Genomic DNA, 19,362 nt, shown 5'->3' with positions numbered 1-19,362 from the left:
TCCTGTGATGAATTTCTGAAGAACTTTGTGCTGCGGTCACAAATCAGAATGTGTTTGACCTTGAAGACTGAACTTAAAATTGGCTTTCTAAAAACTCAGTTTCAAATATATTTGTTCATTTTGAAATTTAGCATGAGCAAATTGCACTAAAATTCTTACTTTCTTAGAAACACGGCGCCCAGCACAATGAACAGCAGCAGGATGAAGCAGAGAACTGCAAGCACAACGTAGAACGCTGCAGAAAGACAAAGGTTCACCTTTAAAATGTTTGGATAATTCTGCTGGATATTAATCTGAATTGTGGAAGCCTGACAGCTCACCTGGACACATATCAAAAGCCAGATTCACCATGCTCTGCGTCATCTTCCCCAGGAGCTCAAAGTGGAGGAGTGTGAACAGAAGAACATCACTTTGGTCTGGAAAAAGGGTGAAAACTTTCAGACAGATGTGGAGGAAAAGCAGTTTTGTTTAAAACTTGGCTACAAAGCAAGGAGACGCAGGAAAGACGTGCACTGAACTGCCTTACCTCTGGTTGTTCTGAAGTAGAGAGTCGAAGAATCCAAACRAGCCTATTAACACARCGTCAAACTTGTCAGAGTTTAGTGTGATCCTCTGACCTATCTGTCACGTTACCAGCCAGAGCTCAGCTCGCATGTGAACCACAACACAGGCAGAGGGAGGAAGTGAACAGAAGCAGCAGGTGGCTTGAGATACAAACTCCCTCAGACACTGTGCTGATGCTCAGCCTGTAGTCAGCCCACAGCGGGAACTTGGGCTGACTACAGGTGGCCCAATCTGAAGCAGTGGGATGAACATAAGGATGAGTTCACTCCCTCAGTTCAAACTACAGCAGCAAGCAAGTGCAAAAATGTTCTTTGCAAGATGTGGCTGAAGGGTCAAGAGATGCTTTTTTTCCCTTCAAAACTGGAACTAGACTTTTTTTGTAAAGTATTTATTGTAAGACTTTCAGCATGGACTTGTAGCAGAGAAGAAAATCATCAGACAAATAATATTACAACTTAAGGTTATGCAGGTCTTTTAAAATTTCAAATGCTGTCAATAGCTACTAAATGATGTCCTAAAAATGTTCAGCTCATGATAAAAATGTGCATAATGTTTTCACAAAATGAGCAAAGTTAGCCCATGAACTTCCAGCATTCAATAGCTGCTAAAGGCATCCCAGGCTATTTATATATTTTTACTCAGAATAACTTTATCTGTCAGTCTGGGTCAGATGAGAGGCGGACCGGAAAACCTTAAAAATAGTGCACAGGGTTGCAAGTAGCATGTGTCAGTAGCACCTTTTAATTCGGGGAAGCGGCTGCAGAGACCCTGCATGTGTGGTTTTCCTCCCTGAGCTGCAGCAGAAGCCTGACAGCCTGAACAGTGCACACACCGTCACAGTGACAGGCACGGATCAAACCAAGTCAAGCACAGGAAGGATGTGGCCTGGGTCTGCTGGTTCTGGTCAAACAGCAAGAAAAACTCTCAGGGTTAGCCTGTAATCACATATGACATGTTTGGATGTTTTCATTTCAATGTGGAAGATAACCATTCTGACAGTTCGTTAAGGGAGTGTCATTAACATCTGAGAGGCCTCTCTCAGCTGGTGTTTTTAAAGTTTCTGAATTTCTGTTTTAATCAGTAATAGATTGTTAGTATCAGGTATGTATTTTCCAGGCACAGAAGGCAATTTTATAGCACACTCATATTACCTTCATTTGTTATAGAAGTGCTGTGTATATCAAACATGGTTTAAAATACTTTATAATTTGACATCTTAGAATGGCCTCCTGCTCTTTTTGAAACTAGGAGCTTTAGACTGGGTCAAATATTAGTTTCCTCTAAAGCTCCTAAGGTTTCCTTAACAAACCTCACCATGGCATTTTCTGTGAAAAGGTAAACTGATAATTAACTTTACAGAATTTAATTAAATGATTGTTTTTACCACTTCTCTCTCCCAGCAAGTTTGCACAGGTAAAACATTTAAACTATTCGTTTTGCTTGTTTTTCTTGGGATGGGCTGGTATGTGACAATAGGAGTTTAATTGTACCATTCCTTCCTTTTTTTCTTCTAAAAATGATTTTGCCATTATCATGACTTGTCTGCCCGCAATGCTTTCACCATGTCATAGGTGTGAGACCTAAAGGCTAATGCAACCACTGAACCAAGTTAATAGAAGTCTTACTAAGTTTTTTGCTATGTAAAGCTTGGCAAATATTTCCAGAGTATTACTTTGTTTTTGTGGTTCTGTTTCTTATTATTAATGCTGATGTCTTGATTGAGGACCAATCAAGACAGTAGAAAGAGAAAGTAGAAAGAGAAATGTGCAAACATTCTGAAAATGTTCCTTGTTCTTTGACAAGTAGCCCACATCACTACCCCTCCACCACTATGCTCAGCAGCTGCTCCATTGTGTTTTTGATGGTATCCTGTTTTTCTCCTACAGATGTGCTCAGCACATTCCCTTAAAAAATTATAAAACTGCCAAACCATTTCCACAACTTTGAACAACAAAAGCAATCATTTTTAATGAATGTAATTTCATCTGCAGTTTAATTTGTTGCTTGGTTATTTTGTTACAGATCAACAGTTTCACTCCATATACAACTACAAGTACAATAGTTTGTACAGTTCATATTCAAATACACAGTTTTCATTGGCTTATTTACAAAACACTTTATGTACATGTTTTAATGTCAGTGCAATGTCACTTTCTTTCAACAAACACCTTACAAAAAAGTGTTTTTAAATTAACAAGTCAGCTTTCAATCTGACAGTACAGAAGTTAAATAAAAAGAGGCTACAAACAGACAGACTGCTCAGTAGTAGATCGCTCCGCCTGCCAACATGCTGAAGTTATCTGTGGGTTGGGGGGCAGGGGGCATCAGCCCTGTGGTTTAACTGGGTGTGTTTGTCCAGCCTCGGCTAACAGATTGGTTCCATTAGGCAGATCTTTTGATTTCTGAAAATTGTGCTGAAATTAGCCCCTATTTTTAACAACGGTTTGAGCTGCAGGTGGCCTGAGGGCACAGTTATGGACAGAAAAATAAATCAAAAACCGACATGTACTGGGCATATAACTGGATGTAGCATTAGAAAATGGGTTCTTGACTGATCTGATCCTTACTGCAGTTTTCCCTTTGAATCATTTCAAAGACATAAAATTGAACGTCATTAATAGCTCAGCATAAAGGCAGAAAGGTGGAGGAAAAACAGCGTTCAGAGCAAACATAAATAGCACTCATCTGCACACTTTCATTCATTCAACAKTCTTTGCAAAGGAAAAGATGACTTCATTCTAATACATATTCTCCAGAACAATGTCTACTCCATGGATACAGCAGCTAAAAAGGAAGCAAACATCGGGTGTGTGTGTGTAGGGGGAGCCAGAGAACATTTCAGCTGCAGAGGTTTCCCACTGCTACTGATCAACATAAAACAGACCCAGCTTTAAGTGAAAGAAACACATGTTTGCCTTTGTGCTTGCATTGAAATGACAGAAACTTTTGACCCAGCTGCTCACTTAAGGAATGCAGTGCAGTTTTATCTTTTCAATTCATGTCGGGCGTTAATGGTTCAAACAAATGTCATTTTGAGGCCGTTGGAACTTGTTTTAGCTGAATGTGTGCTCAGATGTCATTATGAACTGAAAACCTTTGGCGCTACTGCACACATTTTATAGCAACCATGAGTCATCTGATGTCAGACTTTACCATCAGCTCACATCAGCAGGTTGTCTGAAAAAATCTGTAAAGGGGCTTACAAATCTGACACCAGATTAGCACAAGATCATAAATACACAGGCTTAAACCAGCTAATTAGTGGGCAACTAGCCACACTGCTGTAAATTACAACTTTTATAATGAAAAAGCTGTTTGACTCAGGAGTTGAATCAGGTGGAAATCACTTCAGCTCACATTTACTTTGAACCAGTGGCAGGCTGAAGATGGTTCAGATATTAATCACAACTAGAAATCTCCTAAAGTGGGGTTCAGGTGTGAAGTTATGAGCAGTCAATATCCTACTTTCAGTAGAGCCAGACCAAGGCTAAAACAGACTTTTATTTTTAAAACGGAAATCTCAAAATGAGCATAATGAGTTATGCTAACACTATTTTACAAATCTTTCAGTGCAGTCATCATGTTTGCATTAAATCTTTATTTACACAAAACTCTGTCCATGTTTGCAGGTAAATTGGGACATTATGGTCTGCCACAATGGCCTTCAAATGTGAAGCATGTACTGGTACATTTACCTCTTTCTGCTTAGCTGTACATGTTCCACCTGCTCCTGTGATTAACCAACTAACTTTCCAACCAACATTCTCACTAGAAACACATCCATAGCAAATGTGACTGGTTTAAAGATTTATGAATCACTGTTTACATTAAGTGCTCGAAATTCTTTGAGATTGCGGTAGTTTTAAGACAGCCTCTTAACAAAACCTCACTTCAAAAAGTGGGTATTATCCCTTTAAATTGACATCACTTGAATTACTACAATAAGAAGGCTCAGCTGCATCAGTCAAGTTTTTTTAGGTTATTGATTAAATATTAGAATAATAAAACCACTGATAAAATTCTTTATGACAGTACAGTCAACATTTTTTTCTCCCTAAATGTTCCAGGTTTGTTTCCAAGGTTGCAAAGATTTAATAATCAGAAAGATGTGTAAAGTGACAGCAGAGAACTGCAGCAGGGGTAAGGTGCAAAGAGAAGCTTGCTTCCTGTGGACGTGGCATCAGCTAGACATCCAGGTCTGATCTAAAGAGATCCGCCTAAACAGAAAGCCTTTCTGTTTACAAAAATAAAACATGTCTTATAAAACGCCACCTCCCCAGAATCCAGGGACAAAGTCATGAACATATACTGAACATATTTAAGCTTCCATTTTTTTTTTTTAAATCATGGCACCTCTCCAGAATAAATGGAGGTTCCCAGGTGAGCTCCTGGAGTTGTGGCTTTACACACGTATACAACAGTCATTTGGCAGCCGTGGGATTCAGGCGTGGGCGTAGAGGGCTGCATTTTCTCTTTTTTTGGTGTGGAAACTCTGAAATGCAAGTACCTCGTCTCCTACAGTGGAAGGAACAACATATTTCTCATTAACACTGTTTCATACACTTAGGCTACAGCTGCTGCACAGACTGCATGATGGGAAGTGATGAGGTAGCATATGATATTAATCCTAGTGACACATTACCCAAATAAAACAGCTGTAAAAAGCATCTCACAGTATCCAATAGTCTAGATAAGAAGTTTCAAATCCATAATGGCCTGTGGCACCACATATGACACGAGCATGTATGTCCTGAACTTTAACTATTCCCAAATGGCATTCCAGACCCAGAGAACAGCGACACTGTTCTACCTCTGATGACCCAACATCAGGTGGAAATGCTTTTTCTTCTCCTGTCATCACAGGTGACCAATGCACAGAGAAAGTAACATCACTTCATGACTCAGCCACATCGGCATACATTCAGAGATATGTGAGGTTCAGCTGAATGTTACAGGTATGCTATGGCAAAATACACATAGAGGATGGTATTTTTTTATTATTATTTTTTCACTGGGCTTTCACTTGTACCACATTAGTGCTTTGGAAAAGGAGGGGAGGGGCGGATGAGACTAATCTAGGTTTTGGATTGGTAAGAAGTGCTGCGTTGCCTCCATGCAGGCGGACAGAGGCGTGGCTCCAAGCCATTAGCAGTCTGGGAGGATCCAAACAGCTGGCGCTTCCTGCCTAGAGGCAGAGCGGRGCGCAGGTGTAGTGTAGTGACTGGAAAGTGGCGCGCTCACTGAAGGACGCAGTACTTCTTGTAGTCGGACTCAAAGTCTTCGTCCATGCTACTGGTGTCGGCCATCTTTTTACCGTCGATCTTTGGCAGGAACTGGGAGTAGTCGACTCCCTGCTGCTCGTAGAACAGGATATAGGCCGAATCGGTGTCGATCTCCTCAGAGTGAACTTCCTGTTGAAACGACAGATCCACCATGTCACGTTGTGGAACACCAGAAAGAGGAAGGCAAACCTAAAAACGGCTTCTTCAGATGACACATGAAGATACTTTACAGCACCTCACAAAAGCATACATATACCTTCAAATAGCTTACATTTAGTCCATGACTATAAACTTCAATGTAATTTTTGTGACTTTATGATAGATAAACTTAAGTGCATATTGCATAATGCGGAAGGTTGTTGTTCTGTTAGGATGTGAACCTCCAGGATTCTCTCCCATCTGACTAGGTTCCCTGTCCCTCCTGGAAACACCCAGCAAAAAAACAACCCGCAGCACAATGCTGCCACCACCATGTTCTAAAGTTCCAGTGGTGGGTCATTAACATTTATAATTCAGGGATGTCTTTGGTTGCAACAGACGCTGTAGAGTAAAGTGTAAAACATGCATTAAACTGAAGGCCTGGGGGACAATGTGGCCTGCCATAGTTTCTTACGTGGCCCTCTAGACTCTAGAGAACCACATAAAAAATGTAACATTTTGCAGATCAAATCAAAGAGAAAGACCATTATTAATGTTTTAATGGGTTTTATCAATACATTCTGCCACAACTAGTCATGAACCTGGTGTAAAAAGGCTAATGAGAAAATGTTTCTTGTTTTTTTTTTAACTGCCATAAAAATAAACGTCGTAGTGTTATGTGTATTTTAAAAATGTCTGTGAGAAGAGAAACACCCTCACATAGTTAGCAGGAAAACACATAATTTTAGTCAATTCTCTGGTGATTCACTCAGACCACAAGGCCATCCAGGATCACTTCTAAAGCCTTGATGTGTATGTGTGTGTGTGTGTGTGTTTGTGTGTGTGTTTGGTTACCTTGCAGCTGCTGTCATTGTAACAGTACCACTTGTCATTGGGGTTTTTGGCATATGTCACATAGTGGCCCCCTCCCATAATTCCTGAATGACACTGAGAGGATACAAATAGAAAGATTCAGAACTTTATTTAATTACTAACAGCATAAACTCATCACTAGAGTGAATATGAGGATGGTACTGACTGATATTGCATAAAGGTTGTAGAGAGGATCCAGACACATGTCTCTGTGCTGAAGCAGAGAACTGTCAGGATCCATGTTGCTCTCTATGCTGCAGTCTGACCCCATCCCGTTGCTGTCTCCGTTCATCAGGATTACGTCACAGTGGCTGCTGGACGCCTCTCTGCTGCAGGATGACTCTGAAGCCGCCTGATCGCTGGAGCCCACAGGCCCTGCTCCTGCTGCTATCGCCACCCTCTCCTCTGTGTCCGCCTGAGGCGCACTGTCCCGGGAGTCAGCTTCAGAGGATGCAGCTCCGTCTAAGTTCTCCTTGCTGCTGGAGAGCCGGTGCTTGCTGCCAAGCTGCGGCAGCCGTAGCCGGCCTGGCCTGCGACTAGCAGGCTTTGGACTACCGGAGGGGCTGCTGTTCCGGCTGAGAGAGGGAGCTGATCTCCTGCTGGAGGCTGGAGAGGCTGTTATAAAACAAAACCGGATAAATGTTAATGACCTTCCATCTCCACCTGACTGAACCCCCAACAATATTCACTGGATTTTGGAATTGGGAAGGTAAAAGACATTCAGTTACTGCCGTGCTATTAGTGTTAAATTCTGGAAAAAGGATTTTCCCTTTCACAGATTTCTTCTGTTTTTGCCATTTTGTCACAAAAACATGTTTCAGATCAAACTATTTATAGTATCAGAAAGATGACCAAAGTAAATACAAAAAACAATTTTCAAGTTAAGACTTCACTCATTAAAGCTGCAGTGTGCAACTTATAATGAAATACATATATTTTTTTACATATTTGTTGAAACTGTCACTATGTGTTGACAGTATGGCATGAGACAGATGATCTGTGAAGAAAATTGAGCTCCTCTGCCGTATCACAATACTAACTAGAAACAACCAATCAGAGCCAGGAGGCGGGTTTTAGCAATGAAAATAACAACCTTGTGTGGCGCTTCTCATCCTGTCCTCCCCTTGACTGTGGTGCTGCAGCTAGCAGAGTCTGTTGTGGATGCTAATGCTAGTTAGCATGGTCACTCATGACAGTAGATAAATGGTTTCCTGTAACTGTGAATTGTTTCTCTGCCATCTGCACAATTCGTGGCATGGACATAAGTTTGATCAACAACGCTAAGACCCCCCCACCCCGGTTCTGTTTGGTTGTTTTGGTGGATTTTTTCAGATAGCAATAATAGCTCGGAGAGGAGTCATATTTCACAATTTGAGTCCTAGTCAGCACTTATGTCATCATTATCACCAACGGGGGTTTCACATTGCAACTAGTCCACTTCCAACGTTTACCAAAAAGCTGTGCAAGGTCAGAACAATAAAAAGAGGTGGATTATAAATTAAAAAAGTTTAAATAGGCCTATAGCAAAATAGGATCAGTATATCCATCCATCCCTCCATTTTCTCCCGCTTATCCGTTATCCGCTTATCTCCCGACCCCACTTAGGGACAAGGGTGTATTGAAAATGGATGGATGGATGGAATGTTTCACATATGGAAGTGGCAGCGATCTGTTTTTTKGGGGAGGTGAAACAATCTGAATAGGGCCTTTCAGACTGCCGTGAAAAAGTCGGATATAKGTTGCATATGGTCAAAAAAAAGTGGATTTGGGTTCCATCTGCCTTCTATTTGAGTGTAGTTTTAGTTTTAGAAGGAGCAGATTATTCAGTTTTCATTAGCATAGTTAATTTTGACTCACACAGTATAAGTAATTATAATGATATAAAACAGCAGAGAAATATTTGGCAGCAGCTGATGCAGGTCTAGAAGCAATTGTGCTTAAGGTACACAAATGGCTAACAATGGTACCAAGTACAGCACTTAAACACTGACTGAATCAAGACAGACAATATTTCTAGAGATGTGCCGATCAGGTTTTTTCCTGCCGATACCGATTCCGATCACCGATGGGGGCCGATCACCGATACCGATCACATAATTATTATTTTTTTAATCAAAAGCACTACCGGTTACATTATGTGGAAAAAGGAACCATGAATTCAGGGCTCATGCAGCCTACCCCAGTAACCGAGGCCTGGGAGAAGATCGGCATTGACCTGATGGGTCCTCTACCTCGCAGCAAGAATGGAAATAAATACCTGCTGGTAATCATTGACTATTTTACCAAGTGGATAGAGGTGTTTCCACTCAAAGAGAGCAAAGCTCAGAAAATTACCAGCATCTTGAAGAATTAAATATTTACCCGCTTTGGTGTCCCTCAAGAGTTAGCATCAGATCGGGGCCCTCAGTTTACAAGCCGTGAGATGGAAAAGTTCTGTGGCACATGGGGGGGGGTGATTCAAAAGTTCACTACAAGTTATCATCCCCAAGCCAATCTCACTGAAAGGTCAAACCGAACAATAAAGACCATGGTAGCCTCTTTTGTGGGAGAACACCATTCCAACTGGGACCAATGGATCCAAGAGTTTAGGTTTGCCATCAATGCCGCTCAGCATGAGACAACTGGAAGGTCTCCTGCAGAGCTCACTCTGGGTCGGCCTCTCAAAGGCCCATTGGAGAGAATCATTAGTCACTCTCCTAACCCTCAACAGACACCCTATAAACTTCTGGACAGACATAAAGAAAGGACTGAACAGGTTAAGCGGAAGATAGGGTTGAACCAGGTCTGACAAGCTAAGTATTATAATGCCCGTAGGAGAAGTGTACAGCTATTTCCGGCAGACTTAGTCTGGGTTCGGTCTCATCCCCTCTCCAAAGCTACTGATAAGTTTTCCTCTAAGTTGGCGCCTAAATGGTCAGGTCCAGCAGTAGTGAGGAAGCAACTGGGACCTGTGAATTACCAGATACAGTGGACAGACCAGAATAGAAAAACGGAGACAGTAAATGTGGTGAACTTAAAACCCTATTATGGAGTTCAGGTCCAGGTGCCTCCGGCAGGGGGGGGGTGGCATCTGTGACATCACAATGAAATAAAGTATTCTGAAAAAAAAAAAAAAAAGGTAACCTCCGAGAATAAAACATTGGTTAATCATATACCCATAATTTTTTCTGTATTGATATGTACACAAGGTTGTCTTGAATCTATGTATTGTATTTGTAAAAGTCCACGGAGTAAAAAATATCTGGGTCACAACTTTTACCGGAGCTTATAAAAGGAACAAGGGACAATGGGTTTGACAGAGAAGTGGGTGTGGCAGCACGCTTGGAAAGGACGGGGGAGCTCGATAGATTAGCCCGGAGATTCCTGATTGTTGGAGGAAAAGCGTTGCCTGATCAACTACTGAAGGAATCAAGCCTTCTGGAAGCAAGATAAAGCCACACGGGGCGATGACCGGACCCAATGTGCTCGCGCTCCAGGCCTCACAAAGGGAACCGCCCGGGTACACAAACGCCGTCCCGGTGAGACCCTTCCATGTTTTTTTTCATTGTTTTTTGTGTGCACAGAGACTGTTGAATTTTTTGGGCCCCAATGTTGTTTTTTTGTGTGCAAACGGAACTTTATCTTTGATTGGACTCATTATGGACTTTTCGATGGATTATTATTATTATTGATGAAATATCTCCTTTTGGTTGATGCATAGAGTGGGGTATAGATTTGGTGTGGGGTTGTTTATTTGTAAAAAATTAACGAGTGACTGTTATAATGCCATGACTCCGGGAAAACAGATGATTAGTTATCAAATGTAGCGGACAATTCGTAGCCGCTTCAGTAAGCTGACGTGTCCCATCTTTCTTTTTATTTTCAATCAAATCGTTTTTCTAGCGTTGATTATGGAAAGCTGCAATCATACTTATTTCTAAATTTGTATAAAAAACAAGGCAAAGAACTCTCTTGAGCGTGTGCTTTTCTCGTTTATACGAGGATTTGTTACAAACTTATAAACAAATGTTGACGAACTTTCTTATGCTTCACTGTGGATCAGCTGTGAACCAACATGGAGCTTAGTGTTATTATCACAGTGACTTATTAAGCAGGAAGTGAGTGGAAGCACCTTTGGGCAGGTTGCAGAAACCAGCCGGAGCAGAGATGGAGGACAGGTTGTCTTCCCCGACCCTCAGCAGGTCCTCGCTCTCACTGCGTGAGTGCAGGGAGCGATGCTCTAGGTCTCTGGGGGCCAGGAAGGCGCTGGGGTCAAAACTCTCTCGAGGGAATTTAACAATCTTCTGAGACTTTATCCAGCGACCGTTGACAAATTGGAAGCGCTTCAGGTGGACAATCTGGAGAAAATACATGTGGCAGACATTTGAACACCTCACATACAGTCATTATTGGAAGCCAGCTCCAGTGCTCATGGTTTACAGACCAGGATGGGCGGGAGCCTCCAAAGGTCCAGCTTCTTGGTGGCCAGCCGGTGGGTCTTGCACTTTGAGCAGTAGTAGAGCTCATCCTCCCCCAGCTCCTCTTCACTGGTGAAGGCCTTCAGACAGCTGTCCAAGCTGATGGGCTCAGCCTGAGCGCGACGAGACTGCTCCACACTGCAGTGCTCCTCCACAATCTGCAGGGAGACATAGAGGCGTTTGCTGCTCTGCACTGACCGYCTTCTCTTTAACTTACAAACACAATATTTTGATTATATCCAGTAAAGATCTTTGCTTTACTGAATGTGTGACACATTTAGCCAACTTGTCACTTAAACAAGACATTTTGCCTATATGTGAAAAAAATCTGCCAGTAAAACTGGTGTTTAAAGTTGTCAGGTTTGGGGGTAAATAACTTTTTCCAAGAAGTTCCAGTTGGTTTGAATAGTTTTCTTTTCCCTTAATGAACAAAATCATCATTTGATAACTACTTTTTGTATTTTCTCAAGTTATCTTTATCCAATTTTAGAAATTTGATTACTGTCAAAAAACAAAGACAGAAGGAATGTGTAGACAGGCAAACAGCACTGCATATCACAAAGATTTATTTATTTTGTTCGGCTAATGTAGAAATTTCTCCCCATAGTGGTGTGTGTGTATTATGTGCTGCTCCCAGTCTSAGCCTGCTGGTGTTTATGTTACCCTCTCCTGGGAGGTCTGGTAGCGAAGGTGCAGGGCGGTGGGATCCCAGTCCACAGCTATATAAGCATTCTCTACAGAGGCTCTGTCCTCTGTACACTCTATGGTGCAGCCTCGGCAGAACCTGGAACAGGACAAACACATTAACAAAACAAATGGAATATTTCATTTTCTGAACCTGAATATTGCGTTAAACACGTTTCTTATAAATTTTATGTAATGTGAGTGCATGAATCAGATGTGCTGCTTCTTAACTTGTGGCAAATGCCTACCTGTACCAGGGACACCAAGCACATGAGTTGCCGTCCTTCCCCACCACTCGCAGAGTGAAGGGGTACTGGTACCCCATGCTGTCATCACTGCAGGTTAGGAAAAGGAAAGATCAACAATATGATTCGTTTGTGATGAACAGAAGCTTTTCAGGCATTCAGCACCAAACAGCCCTGCTCCTGACAGACCTCCAGCCTCCTACCAATCACAGACAGATCCCAACTGGACTCTGGTGGTGCAACCCTCCTCCTGGCTCTGATTGGTTGTTTCTGTCTGGGTGCATTTCTGCAGATGGCAATCAAAACACTGGGAGGAGGTGGAGGAGCTAAATTTTTAACAGATTATCTGTCTCATACTATACTGCCATTACATAGTAACATTTTTAGAAAATATATCAAAAAACATTTTTAAAAAGAAGAAGAGAATTTATTTGTTTCTCTTCTTTCAAATGTGAAATTACAACTCAGTGCTGAAGAACATTTATCCTTCAGATTAGTTTTTCTAAGAAGTTCAACCGACACGAAAAACAATAATATGATGTATTATGACGCGGAATAGATTTTTAATATAAAGAATATAAATATTTTAAATATAAGAAGAGAAAAAGACTTCTTGTCAATTGCTAAGTTTTACGGTCAACCATATTCATCATGTTCATCCAGTAACACTGCTGTGAGACATATGCATGAGAAGACTAAGATGTTTGTGAGAATTACCAGTCCTGAGCATGGTTGCTAGCCTCCTGGGGGGGCAGTGGACTAGCCAGTCGCGACACTTGGATCCAGACTGCGTCATACAGGTCCTTCTTACTGGTGTGGACAGTGCAGGGAACGATGAGCGGCATCCCAAACAGGCTGGGCCGGTTCTTCTGAGATGACAGGAAGTACAACTCTGTCCGCATCTGAAAAGGGGAAACAAACATGGACGTGTATGCAGCATAAACATGTCGGCCATTTTCAAATGTCACTTAGCAACACATGTTTAGTGAATTCTCACCTAAGATTGTCGCAATACGCAATTAGTCATCTAGTTAATCTCACAATACATTAAAATGAGCTTGCTCATTTTCAATATTTTTTGAAGGTCAATTTTGTTTACAGAGACATCCTAACCCATTTTATTTATGGTATTGGTTGGGTGGTGCTTATTTCCTTTTTATTGTTTTTGGTTGTGGTTTTATTTTGGATTTAAAATGTCTTCTGGTTCCAGTGTTAAGTGTTCTTTACAAATTAAACTTTATTTATATTTGAGAGGTGAACTTGCATTATTACACCATGATCAATATATTACCTGAAAATGGACTCAAAACCACAACATTATCTCTTTACTGCAATCAGTACTGGGATGATTTGTGGCCTATTCTCACCATCTTTCTGTGCATGGCGATAATATATCCAATGAAAGGGCTGTCCTGCAGGGGGGTGATGTGTCCGTTGGCAACCCCATTAACCAGAGGCGTCTCTGGGCTGCTGGGCAGCAGGGTGCCGGGCCCACCGTTAGCGATCAGGTGCCCGTTAGCAGCTGAGCCATTGGCTGTTGGGGTAATGTCTGGTTGAACAAAACAAAAAATGATGAAAACAGAAAATGCAGAGACTCCAGTAAGTGAAAAGTCTGCTGCTACAGAAGAGTAACCTGTGAGTGTGGGCGAGCTCAGAGATGTTGGCGAACCCGGCACCGGGACCTCAAACGCACAGAGGAAGCCATTGACAGAGAGACGAACCTTCTGGTTGTCCTGAGGGAAGTTCTGAACACGGACGGCTGACATGTTAGACTGCAGAACTCCAGAGAGTACAGCTGTGTTAGCACCAGCAGCACCATGAGACTACCTTGATGTTGGAAGCATGGACCTCAGCCAGGAGGATCTGCTCCGGCTTCAGGCTGCACAGCTCGCTCAGCAGCTTCTTCAGCCCCGTGTATTTCTCATCCATGTTCAGCCTCAGCCCGTATCGCACCGGCGTGGAGCCGTCCAGCTTAATAACTGCACACACAACAATGCACTTTATCCGTTCCTGACATRCCATGTTTATTCTCACTGGTGTACTCACCAGTGATCTCCAAATGCATGGAGCTGTCCATGGGCAGAGGCAGGGACAGGAAGTTGAAGGGATCGAAGCGAGCGCTGATGTGGCCACAGGTTTTACACTTAACCTGGGACTTGAGTTGACCGTGGAACAGATCCACCACGATGGAGCGGTTCCTGCGAAGGTGGTTCTCCCAGGCCTGCAGAGATGAAGAACATAAGCACACAACAAGGATAACAGCACCACCGTTAGAATAGCGGCAGCTCCTTAAGCAATGCAGTACATCACGAGCCATGATGAGAACCATGATGAGAACGAGAAGCTGTGACTTGGATACGGGTCGGTCAGAAAAGAGGAAAGCAGTGGGCCTCCTCTGTTTTGGGAAGGAATTTTCTGATCCGTTTGAAAAGATCAGATATTGCAGATGGGAAGTTTTTATTGATTAGGATTAAAACTGAATCTAAAGTCGTTTTCGCACTGCAAGGAACGGAACATCACACTTCGGTCTGGTTCCACCCGCACTGTAGCCCTGTTGTGTTAGCAAATAACTGAGGGCGAYATCGAAGCTGTACCTGACATCATTATTTTGAACCTAAACAATGGTTTCGATGCTGCGGCCAAAGCCATTTCCTCAGAGATGAAGCGGAATCCTCGTTGACCGATCTAGCTCATTCTGAACTCGTTCATCAGCGAGTAAGCGGAGGAAAAAAATTACCTCATCATGGGACCAGGTAACAGCAGAATATTGAGAGGAATTCATCGCAAATTAAAAATAATAATAATGAAAATATTAAAAAGAGCACTCTTTGCAAAATACAGTAAGAACAGCTTAGTGAGAGCCAGCTAGACCCGATCAACGGCTGACTCTAAACTGCTGATTCTAAGGAACCCCTCTTGGCCGGCCCGATTGGAACCACAGCTCTTGAGGTTCCAAGGAGYCGGGTGGAACCGGGCCGGAAGTTCTAATGCAAACACGGTCTGCCCTACTTTGAACCCGCGCTGTTCCATTCCTTGCAGTGCGAAAATGGCTTAAGAGAAGTATTAAAACAACATCTGCAGCGATGTGGACTCTGCTGTTATCTTTAGAAATCTTCCATCATAACTAGAAACAAGAAAAAAAAGAAACACTTTTAAATCTGCTTTGAAAGCTGGATCTATACTCTTCACTCCCAGAGTGAAACAAATGTACCAAAAATCCCGTAAAGTAGAACTACAGGGAAATGATAAACACTCTGCTGCCTCCTGGTGGCTGCCACTTTCCTCCTCCAGACAATATAGGGAAACTAGCGGCATTGAGAAATGATTGTACATTTCCAGATTAGTAGTAAAAAATTGGGTATATGGATGAATGTTTTTGTGACAACTTATCCAATATTGTCAGAAAGATATGTTAATTTAATAACTGTGCACACACTGTATGTTTGCGTGTGCATATGTGTGTTATGGGAGGAGGGAGGAAGACAGGAGAGCAAATCAGCAGAGCTCTGACCTCAGAAGCCACCTCCCAGTCCGGCCGCCCGTCGCTGTCCTTCAGCTCCACATATGGCTTCTCATGGACCCGGTTCAGGTCTTCATGGAGGCCATCTAGGAGGAACGCCAGCAGCTCCTGGGAGTCCTGCTGCTGGAAGCCGTTGAAGCGAGGGGCATACTTTGCTATTGTCCACTAGGGAGAAAACAGTTAGGTTCGTTTCATTCTTTTAAAGCTTGGATACATCAACAGAAAGGATGGAGCCTCCTGAACCCTTTGGGTTTGCAGGAAAAGACTGGATGGAAGCTTTACCCTGAGTTTGAGCGGAGCGATGCTCTTCTGGGTTCCACTCCACAGCTCCAGCACCAGGTCTCCGTAACACTTGGCCATGTGACCCCTCATCCCGATGGGGTTGATCCTGAAGGGAAACGGCATACAGGTTGAGCGGGACAGAAACAATCTGGAGTGCGCCGATGTCATGCAGACCACTCAGCACCTGTTGAGCTCGTACAGGTGCCTCCCAGACAGGAAGTAGTCCGACAGAGGCTTGGTGTTGCTCACACACTGAATGCTGGAGTTCATGAAACACGTGTTGCCAAGGTTACTGAGACCAGTCGCTCCTTTCTCAGTAGGAACTAGTGAGTGGAAAACAAGACAAGAAATCAACGAAGCTTTGATTTACAGAATTAAATTTATGATCAAAATTTTTAAAGCCCAATGGAAAAACCTGTTGCAAACATACATCAATCAAAAGAGGAACTTTGCCACTCAGTTAAGCTGCACTTTTTAGCCATTAAACAATAATTATGAGTGAAAATGAAAAAGCATTAGGGGAATTGTAGATTAAAAAAAAACGTAAAGAAAAATAATTGGACATTCTGATGAAGAGAGCAGCGTAACAATAACAGTCATTTTTATGAGTTTATAAAACGTGCAGGACAAAGAGGACCTGCTGCACATCAAACAGCTGGACATCAGAGATGATGCAACACAGGCCTGCTGCTGTGTAAGAAAACGCATAATGCAAGTGATGTGGAGAAAAAACTACAAATCACAGAAGAACTCCTGCTGGAGCTGCTAAAGTGTTTTAGATACTGAAAAATGATTTTTGCTACAGTCTGGGAACAGGAGAGACAACAGCTGGAGTGATAAGGCAATGATAAAGGAGGAAGAGGAGAAAGGGTCACATGGCTGTAGTTTCTATCCTGTTCTTCATGATCTGTCTTCTCTTCTCTTTTAGCAAAATCTAAGAGCATCAAAACTAGAAGGTGTTTTTCACTCACTGATGGATTGACATCTCTGAAACAAAAACCATCAACTAAATGTTTTTAGTTGTTGGTTTGTGCTATCAGAGTTAAGCTCACAGAGTCAGATGTTCAGGTTCTACATGGTATCTGATATCATCCTGAGTGAACTGGCCATGAAGAATAAAGCACTGGTCCTTAAGTCTTCCACTGAGCCCAGCAGCAGAGAATGTGAAGTGGGAGAACACAGAGGACCTCAAGCGTACCTTTGTGTCTGTCCATTTTGCTGCTGTTGGCGATGAAGGACATTTCCTCAGGCCAGCTCATGTCTTTGTTCCTGACTGAGGGCGAACAAACAGAGATGGCAAGTCTTCTCATCAGCCAACATCAAGTTCTCAGTACATAGCAGCTGCAGTTTAGTGACTGAGAAGCAACAAGAGGAACATTCGGGAGAGCTTCTCATACCCTCAATAACCAGCTGCTGCTCATCCTGGATCTTCAGACTCTCCAGAGTGTGGTCTTCATCATCAAGCAGGGTCAGGTAATTCTGGAGGAAAAACACTGGTTTTATTCAAATGTACTGAACAATCTTTACAGAACAGTCAGGCTGTTCGGATGGTCATGATGCCATTTTACAGAAGCTTTCATTATTTAATGTTTTAAACTGTTTGGTCATAACAAGGTTTACAGCAGAGGTCGCGTTAATGGAATAATTTCCCTATTTGACCGGTTATTTTTTTAAAGACTGGAACATTTTAAGCCCGTCGGTCATTTGACAGGTTGTAATTCACACCCTTGACTGGTGCACATGGGCAGACATTACAGACTTTAAGCAAAGAGTTAATCGCAGAGACAACTAAAATCAATCAATAAAAATCCTTTCTAAATATCATCTTATGGACACTAAAATAAATGCGTCATTCTGACCGGGAGCTGACAGTGTGTTGAAGAGGAAGCTTTGGAGCATCTGGTTCAAAAGCGCATTCCAAACCTTTGGTTGAAGTGGCGCGTATAATTCAAGTCTCCGTTACATACAGAATAGAGAAAACTAAAGAGTTTTCAATGTTGTGATAATCCATTTATAGTCTAAACTAGCGGTTCTCAACGTGGGCGGTACCGCYCCCCAGGGGGCGTTCAGAGGACGGCAGGGGTTGCTGGCGGAAATTTTTACAAAAGGCGGGCGCTGGGATTCCTTTGGGGGGCGTTTGGTCAAAGGTAAACTTTACACCTTATATGCACAACAATGCCAGTTTAGACTTTGAGCAACTTGCTAAAACTGTATTGTAACGGTATCAATGGCAGCTCTTCTTCTATTCAGGGTTTGTAGCTTCTTGGCGCAGCTCCGCTCCTGCTACTGGTAGCTTCACCACGCTAACACAGCTCACCAACAGTTCAGTGTTACACCGGCTGATGACGTTGCTGTGATTCACTTGTCTGGAGTCTGATGTTAAAATATTTTATGTTTAATTGAGGATTTTTGTACATATGTTTTGGCAGATCATGTTAAGCAGCAACTTATATTAAAAAGTGTTTTATTTCCGTCTGGATGCTGCCCGCTTCCATGGAAGGACAACAGAAAATCGCTCTTATAAACATGTAATTACTTAAATCACGATACCCAGACTTTGTATCCCTCTGAAAAATGAACCCATTTAAATAAAGAAATCCCTCCATGGGTGATACCTCGATAGAGAGCGTTCATTTTATAGCGTTAACACCGGTGCTGCAAGTGGTCCGGTATGAAACAGGTGTGATAGAACAACGGTACCACAGCACTTTAAATTTCAATAAGGATACCGAAATTGTTTCCATTGTTATACATGGTTTGTGTCAGTCTGCCTTATCCCCATCAATACGCCCTGCACCTTAAGGGGTTAAAAAAAAACACAAAAAAAAMCCCCTAAAAAAACGACGCACACTTTGCGCAAAACTCTGAAACAGGAGAAGCGGGACATAAAACTGAACAACGAACTAGATATGAATTATGGCATAAAAACCGACGCTGAACAGTGAAAAAAATCAACACATGATGTGAAACACGTGATGATTAGGCGGTGCAGCAGGTGATGAGTGAATATTACTGATGGTGAGCATCAATAAATTATAAAATAAATCTAGCAACAGGAAAGAAACTAAAGTGGACATAAAAATAAAAAAAGAGAGGATAATACTAATCAAAAGAAACTAGATGGAAATGAATGAAGAACAAAATGCAAGAATAAACTAAGAAACTAAASTAAATACAGAGGAATAAASTSGTATGGCAAGACCTTTCAAGCAATACTTAATACAGAGACTGTATGGCAAGAATAAACAGACACTATTTCCAGATAAAAGGTAAAATAATATTCTTGAAGTGCCATAGGTTTGTTGAGACCATATCTA

At 42.2% G+C, this 19,362-nt stretch overlaps 1 protein-coding gene and 1 long non-coding RNA gene across 4 annotated transcripts in view; both read right to left on the bottom strand.

The window, feature by feature from the left end:
- Positions 1 to 156: 156 nt before the first annotated feature.
- Positions 157 to 652, bottom strand: LOC103474337 (uncharacterized). Its single transcript, XR_535159.2, has 3 exons — positions 527 to 652; positions 321 to 416; positions 157 to 235 (listed from the first exon to the last, which is right to left on the bottom strand). It is a non-coding gene; the product is annotated as an uncharacterized LOC103474337 (long non-coding RNA).
- A 1,886-nt stretch (positions 653 to 2,538) lies between these two features.
- The window catches only part of usp32 (ubiquitin specific peptidase 32), a 68,928-nt gene continuing 52,104 nt past the window's right edge, over positions 2,539 to 19,362 (bottom strand). For all 3 annotated transcript variants that reach the window (XM_008425205.1, XM_008425207.1, XM_008425208.2), the window contains 17 exons: positions 17,443 to 17,524; positions 17,244 to 17,318; positions 16,230 to 16,368; positions 16,046 to 16,151; positions 15,755 to 15,928; positions 14,290 to 14,464; positions 14,071 to 14,222; positions 13,877 to 13,988; positions 13,611 to 13,792; positions 12,961 to 13,145; positions 12,247 to 12,333; positions 11,978 to 12,098; positions 11,281 to 11,472; positions 10,969 to 11,194; positions 7,024 to 7,472; positions 6,840 to 6,932; positions 2,539 to 5,975 (listed from right to left, as the gene is read on the bottom strand). In XM_008425205.1, the coding sequence (XP_008423427.1) occupies positions 5,802 to 5,975; positions 6,840 to 6,932; positions 7,024 to 7,472; positions 10,969 to 11,194; positions 11,281 to 11,472; positions 11,978 to 12,098; positions 12,247 to 12,333; positions 12,961 to 13,145; positions 13,611 to 13,792; positions 13,877 to 13,988; positions 14,071 to 14,222; positions 14,290 to 14,464; positions 15,755 to 15,928; positions 16,046 to 16,151; positions 16,230 to 16,368; positions 17,244 to 17,318; positions 17,443 to 17,524 (2,724 nt within the window). In that variant the 3' untranslated portion in view covers positions 2,539 to 5,801. The remainder of the gene's footprint in view (positions 5,976 to 6,839; positions 6,933 to 7,023; positions 7,473 to 10,968; positions 11,195 to 11,280; positions 11,473 to 11,977; positions 12,099 to 12,246; positions 12,334 to 12,960; positions 13,146 to 13,610; positions 13,793 to 13,876; positions 13,989 to 14,070; positions 14,223 to 14,289; positions 14,465 to 15,754; positions 15,929 to 16,045; positions 16,152 to 16,229; positions 16,369 to 17,243; positions 17,319 to 17,442; positions 17,525 to 19,362) is intronic.

Source organism: Poecilia reticulata, linkage group LG13 (genome assembly GCF_000633615.1).
Source record: "Poecilia reticulata strain Guanapo linkage group LG13, Guppy_female_1.0+MT, whole genome shotgun sequence".
Taxonomy (NCBI): domain Eukaryota; kingdom Metazoa; phylum Chordata; class Actinopteri; order Cyprinodontiformes; family Poeciliidae; genus Poecilia; species Poecilia reticulata.
This window is presented reverse-complemented; position numbering and strand designations above follow the sequence as displayed.